Source organism: Lissotriton helveticus, chromosome 8, assembly GCF_964261635.1.
Source record: "Lissotriton helveticus chromosome 8, aLisHel1.1, whole genome shotgun sequence".
Lineage (NCBI taxonomy): Eukaryota > Metazoa > Chordata > Amphibia > Caudata > Salamandridae > Lissotriton > Lissotriton helveticus.
In genome coordinates, this window is record NC_136069.1 from 1,226,801,824 (window position 1) to 1,226,814,145 (window position 12,322).

General features: G+C 39.8%; 1 protein-coding gene across 14 annotated transcripts in view; it reads right to left on the reverse strand.

The window, feature by feature from the left end:
* Window positions 1–12,322, reverse strand: part of INPP4A (inositol polyphosphate-4-phosphatase type I A) — a 1,031,799-nt gene that overhangs the window by 406,252 nt on the left and 613,225 nt on the right. For all 14 annotated transcript variants that reach the window (XM_078658189.1, XM_078658185.1, XM_078658188.1 and 11 more), the window contains one exon: window positions 940–1,019. In XM_078658189.1, the coding sequence (XP_078514315.1) occupies window positions 940–1,019 (80 nt within the window). The remainder of the gene's footprint in view (window positions 1–939; window positions 1,020–12,322) is intronic.

The following is a 12,322-nucleotide window of genomic DNA, read 5'->3' on the forward strand; positions in this document are numbered from 1 at the left end:
GGTACTTGTACCACACTTCGGGCCATGGGTGTATATCATCCACTTACAAGGTTTTGCTTAACCTTCTTGGAGGTAGACTTAATTCTGAATGACAGTGCATGGAGCTGGCATTGCAGTAGAACCAGAAGTCCCTCGGGTCTATAACTACCTGGAAATCAACGTCTTAAGTACATAAATAGCATTCTGCAATGTCATCATCTTGAGCCTACAACTGTGGAGGTAATGATACAGTAGCTGCAAACAATTCAAGTTGCAAAGTACCCATTATTTGCGATTAGAAAACAGACCTGTAACCCTCCAAAACATTTCATGTAGCAAGGTCTTTTAAATGACTGCCTTCTTAAGCATGATATGATCGACTTTCATAAATATTTAAAATGGTTGTTTGCTCAGATGCTCAGTGTAGTATCTGTGCTGCAACTTGGAACACCCACTAATCTCATATTACATTTGACTATTGATATTAAAATAATCTCAGCATACCCCCAAATGTCCAGACACAGGTGGCAGACATATACTAATAATTGGCTTGGTTCTCTTGGGACACTCACAGTTATGAACATTTGGCGGCCATCTGAAAGCACAGAACAACATAATGAAGGGAAGACCTCTGTGGGCAAGGAGGGGATGAGCCAGTGGGCTAGGAGGCTGCTAAAAGTGATGACTGCTTCACTAACATTGAAATATTTCACGTAATATTTTTTGTGCTGTATTTCAGTAATATTTTGATAAACAATGAAACTTTAGGCCTTGAGATACAGTTTTGATTAAACAACCAAGTGTTTGCCATGATACGTCGCCCTAATCCTGTCTGCATCTCAGGAGTGCACTACATCAGAGTGACTATCAGGGTAATACCATCAGGATATGCTTAAATGGGGTTACAACAATTATGTGAGAGGAAGTTCTGGTACTCATAGAGAAGCATCAAATACTGACCTTAGTGTTAAATGTAATCTGTGGTGCTTATCCCGAAGTAAATCCTTGACTGCAAACATTCCAGACCCAAGTAAGTACATCTTAAGGCAAGAAAAGAGGATGCAAAAATCAAAATTATGCTTAGTTAAAAAATGTTTAAACAACCACAATACCACTAGGTTCTCTGGTTTTTAGGACAAAACAGGATAGGAATAAAGCTTGCTACTATAAAGAAATTTAACACGCATGCTGGTATATTATAAACTGCTGCCATTTTATACTCCCAAATGTTCTCTATATCACAGCTGATTAAACAATTCATGTTGTAATATTTGCAGTTTATCAAAAGTCTGCTTTCTTTTTAGACTTGCAAACTGCAAATGCCTTCAAACGAACACAGCATGCTACTTAGATGAAACAATCTCCCATTATAGGATCTATATATGGTGCAATTACACCGTTTCTTTCATAGTACAGCAACAGAGACCCATTCAATATACACTCCCGAGGTGTGCATTCTGAAAGGGCCGGAGACGGTGGCTATTGTGTGAGTCAATGATCCGCAGATGAAGATTTCTCTTTCCAGTGTTCATTTTAAGTGTTTTTCTGGTCACCAAGTCGATGACAGCACACAAGGAGGATTCAAGTGGCAGTAGTTGTGGCTATGTCAGGTACTAGTTTGAGGAGGGGCTGAGTTTTATCCCTGTTATTATAGTTGGTAAACCAAAACGATTCTAGGAGATAGGGCAGTTGCATGAGGTAAATGTTGACAGAACCTTGAACAATTTCAGAGCCCTTCGGTACAGCACAACCGATTGCAAGACTGGATGATGTCAAAGGTGGACTCGAGATGATCTGTGTGTGGTTTGGAAGAAAGGAGGATCTAGTCTATGTCATAGCAAGGTGATGTAGTGTGCTAAAAGATATGGACTGGGGCAGGAGTCAGAGGGCAGATGCTTAGTTCTAGTCGACCAGGGGTTTGCAGTCATCCCATGTTTCTTTTGTGTCACCACTACCACCACAGCAGGCAAACAGCCATGAACCTACTCTCCTTGTCGGCTTTGTTGAAGAGAAAGCGCAAGCACTACAGTAAGTCTCCCGCCTTTAAAGACTACTCCTTAACACCACTTAAAAAGGGAAAGCAGCACAGGTTCAGATTCTTCCCAGATTTCAAGTCCTGAGCCTTTAGGCATTGATTGGATGACCATGGTGCACCCAAAAAAGCCCAGCAGAAGTATTAGCAGTTGTAACATGTATACATCAATCAAAGAAGGCAGAGCAGAATTACTAGGTCATCAAAGACATTGTCACCACTACATAAATGTTCGTATTGATTTCCTACTTGCATAGCAATGATTGAGGATTCGTCTCATGCCTTCTTGCCCATGTTTCTTCCCCTCTTCATCTGTATCAGTGTATGAGCGGTTGTGTGGGTCTGTGAGTGGATGTGTGATTGGTCCTGTGGATGATGACATCAGTAATTTCATCATTGATGTCACTGACCAAGTCATACGTGATACAATATGTGAGGTCATAAGCAGTGCATTGGGGGGGGGTGGGGAGAAGTTATAGTTAGCTCTGATAAGTATAACTGCTGAATGTCACCGGTTTTGTACGAGCGAAATCTAAGTCTAACTATAATGTCCCTGTAACCTTCGATTTTGTCAGTGTATGAATAATAATGTTTTTTTAAAAGAAGTAATTGCTTTTTTATGGCAGAGCATGTGTAGACTGAAGAATGGTCAACAGGACTCCGCTACTCCATAGATGAAATGAAGTACCACATTTCCAGAGTAAGGAGGGAAAAAGCACACAAATGGATTTTCCCACAGGCATAAACTGCAGAATCATGAAAGGTTGGAACCATTATGGGAATGAGAAATAGTCCATTGCTGACCTAGTTTCAGTACTTGACAAAAAAATTGCATGCTTCAGGACAAATCACTTTATCTTGGAGAATCACAGAATGCAAACTTGTGTACTGTCTAGCTCAGTAAAAATACATGTTATGCCTGCCCTCTATCATCACATTCTGGTTTCCTTGATCCAACACTAAACCCACATTCTAAACACATAACTCAAGTTTGAGAGGACCCTGCTATAATACATGTATGCCCTATTATGTTCTCTTTTACTCTTTGGAGCTAGGTAAATGCTGTATCAAACACCCAAAAATATTTAAAAGGTGATTTGTATATTACCTACTTGGTTTGTTTTGTGTTCATTTTCTATTTTAATATTTATTTGGATTTCGCTTGACAAGTTGAGACCTAGCTATTTGACTGATGCTCGATGGAGCTACCCTGTGAGGGGTAACATAAAAGTTTATCAACCAGTTAAATAATTGTCAAATTGAATCAACGTATCCAGTGATTTCCCTTAGCTGAGGGTCTTGCCTCCTGCGAAGTTGCTAGACGCATCTACCTGACAAACAATATATTCACCTTTTTATAATCCAACTTTTAATGAGCTTATAACAAACCTTATTAAATATGGCCAAACTTCCATCATTTGGCTTTACAGATGAACAATTTGCCAGTATGGTAGGGAGCTCAGTCTCTTTTGGAGAAACCACAATAACTGGTCAGGACAAAAATAAGGAAGTAAATATACTTTTGGGACTAAGAAAAAAACTAAAACGTATTGAACAGCATGGGCAGTTCATGCTCCAATACCTGAAAGCGGGAGTCATACCTCAGGGACTTAGGGTGCGCAACATCCCTGGCCTATTTACACACATCAAGGAGTTCCTGGAGCGCTGGTCCCTCATCTCAAACCGGTGTTCCAGGGACTACATGATGTTAATAGTTGAGACATCGAAAGGAATGTTACAGGAATTGGCAAAAGAAATTGCAGAATTAGAAGACAAGATCAAAAAATCTGGCATATTAGAAGATGCAAAGAAAACACTGGATGAAATAGAAAAAGATGTGGACTCTTATGCAGATTATCTCATAAAAAGAAAAACAGATAAACTGCAGAAAGATATAAAATTCTTTAAAAGAGAAACAGTGTATCCCTATTTATCTGACAATTATTACACCAACAATGAGGATGGCACAGATACCTGGGGCTACAGACAGAATAGATATGGGAAAAATATAAACACCTTTTCGGAATCCTCAGGCTCAGACAGTGATGGAGCTTCATATAATGGAGGCTACCAACGCGGGAGACCAAACTCTAGATACCAAGGCAGACGTCCTTTTTTAGGTCAACGCCCACCGAGGCGCACAAATTGGAGACCACAATACCATCAAAGGTTTCAGAATGCCCCACAACAAGAATATCAACACCCAGCACATCAAGAGATGGGTTACGACCATTACCTAGAGACAAGGAACAACCGTTATTGGAAGAACTAGATCAGTTACCCATATTTAATTTAACAACACAAAAGTTATCCACAGACACTATTGAAGTTTTGTCTAAAGGTCTCTCATTTGCTCCGCACTCAGGGCTGAATAAGTTTGATCTATTTAGAGATTTACAGACCTTTCTCAGAAAAATAAGATTGAAATTCTTTTTTCAGAACAAAGATCAAAACATAGAATCTACCAACCTATCAGGTCTGAAACCTAAATCTGTGTTCACTCCAACTCTAGAACAAGTGCCACCCCAGGTAGCTATTTTTGAGCAAATTATGATTGAGAAATTCACCAATATCTCTAACTATGTCCCAAAACCACAATTTAACCTGACAAACAATCAATATAAAGCAATGAATATGATTAAGAACAACGAAAATATCACTATAAAAGCATGTGATAAGGGAGGAGGTATTGTGGTCTATGAAACGTCACAATATATATCCAAAATGGAAGAGATGTTAAGTGATCATCGCTTTTACGCCCTAATTACCAAAGACCCGACAACTCAAACTAAAAATAAAATCAAAAAACTAACAAACCAGGCACTCAGAAACGGTGAGATATGCAATAAGGAGAGTGAATATCTTAATGTGGAGAATCCGAGACTAGCAAGCATCTATGGCATCCCAAAGGTGCATAAGGATAGGCAAGACCCACCTCTTAGACCGATTGTAACAACTATTGGCTCAGTGACAGAATCACTAGCCAAATACATAGATACAATCCTATGCCCACATGTTGCGAACATCCCTGGGCATGTGCAGGACACCAGGCAAATCATAAACCTTGTAGAGAATGTACCCTACTGTAACACAGCTAACATTTTAGTCACAATGGATATTGTGGCATTGTATAGTAATATTCCTATCTCAGGGGCATTACATGCCACACATTGGTTTATACAAAAATACAAGATCCAGTGCCCTACCGTATTTGTCCTAGAGTGCCTGAACATTGTCTTAAATGACAACGTTTTTGAATTCAATAGCAAGTTGTACAAACAACAACAAGGAGTCAGTATGGGGGCTTCTTGTGCCCCTACCATTGCTAACATTTACATGGCCCACTTTGAATCTCAGTTTGTTTTTAATGAAGTTGCACCCTTCTTTGAGTCTGTCACTAACTGGGCAAGATACATAGATGACGTGTTCTTCATTTGGATCGATAATGAAGACAGGTTAGAAGACTTCCTGCAATGGATAGACTCATGTGACATCAACATTAGGTTCACACATCACGCAGATAGGGAACAAGCAAACTACTTAGATGTAGTAATAAAACATCAACAGGGTTCACTAATTGTTGACCTATTTGTCAAACCCACTGCGAAAAATACACTCCTCCACTATGATAGCTACCATCCAGCAACCCAAAAGAATAGTGTACCATTTGGAGAATTCTTAAGGCTAAGGCGAAATTGCACAAATATACAAGATTATGACACAAAAGCCCTAACTATGACAGAAAAATTCCTGACCAGGGGATATCCTAAGAAAATAATAAGAGATTCATTTAAACGGGCCCGTTTTTATGACCGACAAAGTCTCTTACAACCGAAAACAAGTAAAGACATTCCTCAGTTGGTATTTGTAACAAAACATTCAAATATCAATGAAAGAATAAGACAGACTGTGTGTGCCAACTGGCATGTACTAAATGCTAATGTTCCCAAATCAGAAAAGCTGCCCAAGCTGATTTTTGCATATAAAAAAAATAAAACACTCAAGGATCATATAGTGAGATCAAGAATGACAACTAGGACGACCTTGATACAACGATCAATAACGAATATGAAGCCAGTAGTAGGTAACTACAGCTGCTCCAATTGTAAATCCTGTGAAACTGCAATAGAAGGGGAAAACTTTACCTTCAATAAACAGTTAATACAACCATCAGATCTAAATAACTGTAGAACCACGAATGTAATTTATCTGATTATATGTCCGTGTCAAAAAGGATACGTAGGGCAGACAGGCAGAGCCCTCAATGTCAGACTGACAGAACACAGGTCTGCAATAAGAACTCAGAAACTAGCAGCACCTATGGTGAGTCACTATGTGGAGTATAATCATACACCAGACCACATATCGTGGTTCATCCTTGAAAGAATACACCCAAGAGCAGGATTAGAACAAGATAAAATACGCAAAATGAGAGAAGTTTATTGGATTTTCCTTTTGGGGACTTCGATTAATGGGCTCAACGCGGAAATCCCGTGGGAACAAGCAATCCTACAATAGGAATTAATCTAAGGAAAATGTGGGGACAAAATGGGAAAGAATTATAGGGGAGTGATGCTTTTTTAAAAAAATGTGTACTAAAACATATATGCACTAATGGTAATGGTTAACTACTGCCTGCAGATGGCAGCACCTAATTCACTGGTTGAGTAGCATTGATTAAGTCTCTATGATTTTCTTTACACAGAGCAGAATGCTGCGTCTAAACCCACTATCTATAATATCCGAACACTAATTTACTGTTACACCAGATGTAGTAGAAACATGAGCTTTGTGCTTTAATAAACTGCATGAAATTAGATTTTCCCGTAAGTTCACCAGACTCGAGAAACCATAATAAAGAGGAACGATAGTCGCGTAATTACTAACATAAGTGCACGCTGTACTACAAAAAGCAATGTAGGATTTGTGAAAGAATAAAGATATGCGCTATAGAAGTAGAACTAAAAATCCATTATTACAAATACCTTTCACGTATAAATCGGACCACTCCAAGGTGGCGTTAGTGTCAACCCACTGCAATAGTACTTTACAGACACACACCACACTCACGCGAGATCTCGCGAGTCCCCCACAGATGGATGTAGCTTGGCGCCAAAATCCGTAGTTTAAAGGAAGTCAGAATCCTTTGAAAAAAAGTTGGCACGAACACCACAGGACGAATGGCACCGCCATCGAGTCCTCATAGAATGAATCCGGTACGGGCAGCAATTTTGAAAAATTAGAAATCAGAACGCGCTCAACCAATATCATTATCATTTAACTAAAATAGACTTTTTTATATTTATTTACATATACGGCCAACTCAGAGAAGGCGAATATCCTCGGCTGATCGTAGTTAAACCTCACAGTCCCTCCGCGATATTACACCATCATGGCTTAACAATATACGAAGTCAAGTTTCTTCGACCCAGGTAATACTATGTATCCTCTAATTTTTGAGTAGGTAGAATAACTAAAAATAGAGCATGTTGCTAATTACAAACATTTGCATAACATTTGCAGAAGGTTTCCACATCGCCACTGCACCTATCCTTAACGACCGGAACATCAGCAGCTAACAGCGCCGATAATAAAGTATCCTGGCCGCCAAGCCACGAAACAGGTAGAATTCCTCCACCATACCTAAACTAGGGGACAGTATCTAACAGTATCTCCCGACATAATTGAATAGATATCTAAATAGAAATACAAATATAACTTTTGTATAGGTGTTCATATCGCTTCCGCATTTATCACGAGGGATCAGCACGTCAGAAGCCTGCATCCTCGACGACAGAAATCTCAGACGGCAAAAGTAACTAAACAGGTAGAATCCCCTTTTTCAAATCTAGAGCAGGATATAGTGAGAAATACCGTCCCGTTATATAATCTAGCTATGTATACATTTCCCATTTAGGAAACATTCAGTGGGGACGCAATCCTTAAATAAAGAAACGTAAAGTACTCAAGTCTGAGTGCCCTCGTCGACCAAGAATTGGTACGTGTTTACAAAGAAGTGGTAATATATAATGGTAACATGCGCTCCAATCTATAGGACACAGTGAATACTTAGCTTATAATATTTAGCGTGATTTGCACCACTCTCAAGGGCTCCTCACTTTACCTCTTCCCCCCATTAAGTTCCCTTCTGTCCCAACACGGATAATCTGTTTCAGCTCCCATCTGCAGGCAATAGACAAGTTATAAATATCTGTATGCAAAGAATGCATTCATGAATTGAGTAATTAATGTACTTACTGTATATAACTGTTGGATAAGAAGTGTAAAATATGTATATAAATGTATAGCTTTTATAAATAATTGTACAGAAAGGTAGATTTGGTAGCACTGAGCAGGACAGGGTTGACGCATAGCTTTGGGTTAATCACTACAAGATTAACAGACACAATCCTTAAGAGAGATGAAAGAGTAGAAGTAACTTGTGAGACACTGAGAAGAATTCATATGTTGTAAAAAATATAACACTAAAATATCATTTCTCATCATTGTAGCCACTGTTGATGTGTCAAAGGAAACCACAGAATTCCTGAGGAAGGCGAATGGCCGAAACGCGTCGGAAAGGAATATATTCTGTGTTAAAAATTTGAAGTTTCTAATTGTGTAGATATTTTAAGAATTAGACAGTGTGTAATAATTGTTATGTATTATATGAAAAAAATTGGTGTATAGAAACAACTAGAATGTGCATAAAAAATATAAAGGAAATAAGATTTGAAAAAAAGTATATATACATTTAAAAAAAAGAGATCTATAAAATATAAATAAAAAAAACTCAACACTCAACGCTACTTGGTAGACATTGATTTATCTTTAAAACGTCTTAGTTACTCATAAGTATAGGTGCACGTAACCCGGTGTGTACAGTTCAGCTTTTACAAAGATACACTATACCTTGCTAGGGTTCATCCTTTTAGGCAGGGGCCCCCATTTTTCAAAAAAGAGCTACCCTGTTTAGCTAAAGGGGAGACGGGCTGTGGATTCTCTCCTCGGTCGTCACCTACCCAGTCGGTCTTTGGGCAGACTTCCCTTCGTCTCTCCTGCCGTCTTTTCCCTCATCCTCCCCTTCCCCCTTCCCCCGCCTCCCTACTTCTCTCACCTTTCTTTCCTCTTTTAATGTGTTGTTTATTTTTGACGTAATGTGTAATTGTTATAATTTTCTGTAACATTGTGTAACTGAATGTAAAGCACTCTGATACCTATGGGTCTAGCCAGTGATGTATAAAACGCATTAAATAAATACATACATAAATAAATAATTGTTCTCCTGTATTTTTGTTACTCCCTGCATACTGTTTTGAATTTTCTTTCATTTACTTTATATTTAATAGTCTGAATTTTTATTTTTCGGCACCTCTATTTCCAGATGATTGTGGTTTTTTGAGGGACGTTCATCTGTAGTGTGTTAAAGCAAAAGAGTAAGCTCTGCCCTAGTAGTATTTATACTTACAAGGTAGACCTCTACCCTCTTACCCACGCCCATCTCTTATCTAGTTATTGTATAGGCTGGTTACATTAGATCACCTGCCCTTTCTTAGGGATGTGAGGCAGCTATTCGCAATTCAAGATCGCCTTGATAGTCTTCCTGTGGGCTGTGACCAGACATCACTAATCTCCTGCAGACGTGGGGACAGGTATAATGCTACTTTCCTCTGGTGCTCACTTCATCTAGAGATGTGTGAAGAGTGAAGCTGGAAACCCCGGGTACCTCCCTTGTTTTCTCCAATCACAGGATAAATCTGGAGACCGTGTATACACTGAAAAATGGTGAAGGTAAGACACAGAACCAAACAGAAATAATAGTGTTTGCGACTAAACCAGCTACCTTCTGCTATCTTTCAGTACACATCATAGTTTTCTAACCATCTGACTCTGGTTTCGATCTCACTTCAACATTCTAGGTATTGTTGACCTGACAATGACAGGTCTTTCTGAGCACGTGAATTACTTACAAACAGAAAAGGGTTCATTGGAGTTCCAGTCTTTTTATATAGGAAACTGACAGGAAAGCAATGAGGGAAGAATCCAAAGCATACGCTCCATACAGTATACTATCACAAGTACATGGAATGGCAGTCAAAATCTAGGAAAGGTTGTCACAGAGGACTTTATAGAGGCACACAATGCTTGAGACCTACAGAACCTGCATAAGGACCAGAAACTCCAGAGATGCCATTCCCATTTTGAATACATCTGATCCCGGTCAAGAGTCGGTGTGAATGCCAAGGTGGATGGTTCAGGCGATGTGTGGAGATTTCTCAGAAATTAATCAAGGCTGGAATCACAGACCCAACACAAATGGACAGAAAGAACGCCATACTCTCATAACACCAAAACACTTTGCACATACATGTCACTGTGCTCACACCCTCTATGTATCCACACACCAACACGTAATGCTTATGAATCCTTTTCTCTCGCTCCCTTGACTTCAAATTCACACACATAGACACACCAACTAAATACTATGGTTGCAATTCAAGCTGAAACCCTTCCTGCCAGCCAACAACCTCAGGACCGCTGTCCAAGCTCTAGTTATCCCTCGAGTAGATTATGGAAGTGTCGCCCTCTGTGGCCTCCCCATATCGACAACCGCACCCCTAAGGGCCTCTATTAATGCTGCAGCGAGACTCATCACTGGCTCAAAATAACGCTCACACATCTCTCCTGACTTAAAATCCTTGAACTGGCTGCCATACGAAGCTAGAATACACCTGAAAATAGCGTGCATGACACATAAGGCTTTACATCACAACTCGCCCAGTTACCTCGATCAGAAATTGACAATCTCGGGTGGCTCTAGAACCACAAGAAGCACAGAAAATCTACTACTAAAACCACAAAGATTCCACAACAAAAAAACATATAAACGGTCCTTCTCAGGGATGGCGCCCAGGATCTGGAATGCTCTCCCTCCAGAAACCAGACTTATCTCTTCCACGGGATCCTTCAAAAAAGAAGTAAAATCGATCCTCTTGGCTAAATTCACATGAATTTAGGCTAAGGAATTCTCGAGACTCATTATTTTCCTTTTTATGGCCACAATCAGCCAGATCACCCGGCACCTTGTTACCTTGCCTTGTCTATATGGGTAACCATTTATTTCGCTCATCTGGGCGCAAACTGCTTTGTTAACTATTCTTTTGTCTTTGTAACCCATAGGCATCTTTGCACAAAATGCTGTGTTTAACTATTCTTTTGTCTTTATTCACCTATGTGTGTAAAGCGCTCTGATATGCGCGAGGATCTTGTTCGCGCTCTATAAAACTTTCTAAATAAACGTATGTTTATGACCTAATTTACCTTCTAAAGCCTGCAAGGAATACTCAAATATATTCCTGGAAGGTGTATAATCATTTACTACTGATTTCTCCGCATGTGTAAATCCCACTCCAGGGGTGGGAAGTGGACACTGCCTTGGCAGTTTGGAAAGGCCCACAAATATGTACGTTTGTGGGCATTCTCAAACTCCGCTCCATCCTCCTTGCATACTGGAAAGCGTACTTAATGTACTCCTTCCCTTCAAGGATGGAAGCTGTCATGAATTACCAGCAGTTCTAGTAAGAGTGTAGAGCAAGGACTTTCTCCAAGGGGGAAAAAGAAAATTCTGCAGAGAAAAATACATGCATTTACACAGGGGGTTCCATTCCCACTTTGTGAAATCCTCCATGGAGCACTCAGGGACAATGGGAATAAGAGCCCACAGAGTCACTTTACACTCCCACTATTATGTCTGGCAACCGGCACTGGTGTGGCTTTCCAGGTGTACTTTGGAGAATAATGATGAACAACAAAAAATAAGGTAATGTGCCCTCATAGGTAGACATACATCTATGGGTGCACATTGACTACCTGTTTGTGAGTAAGGCCCAATAAAAGCATATATTTGGTCCTCACACAAAAAAATAAAAACGACTCACATAGGCCACATGACAGACACACTCTTCCATCCACAGCAGTCCCACTAAGTAGCATCTGACCAGTCTAGGAATGTGCTTTGGCACCTCATCGGGGGTGTGGAACACTGAGTAAATTCAAATACCATACAATACAATACAATACAAAACAATACATTCATTAAGGGCACAGGTGGCGATTACCACTGCAGAAAATCTACTAGCTGGTCAGGTTCCCACTGTTATAATTATGAACTGGGGGATCAGAGTGACATGCTAGGTGGTTTTGCCAATGTGGCGAACACTCACATAGTCATTCAAATATCGTCAATGACTTTTGCCACACTAGTTCAACTTCTAGCTTGTATGCACTTCAAGTAGGCACAGGAGATGCTAT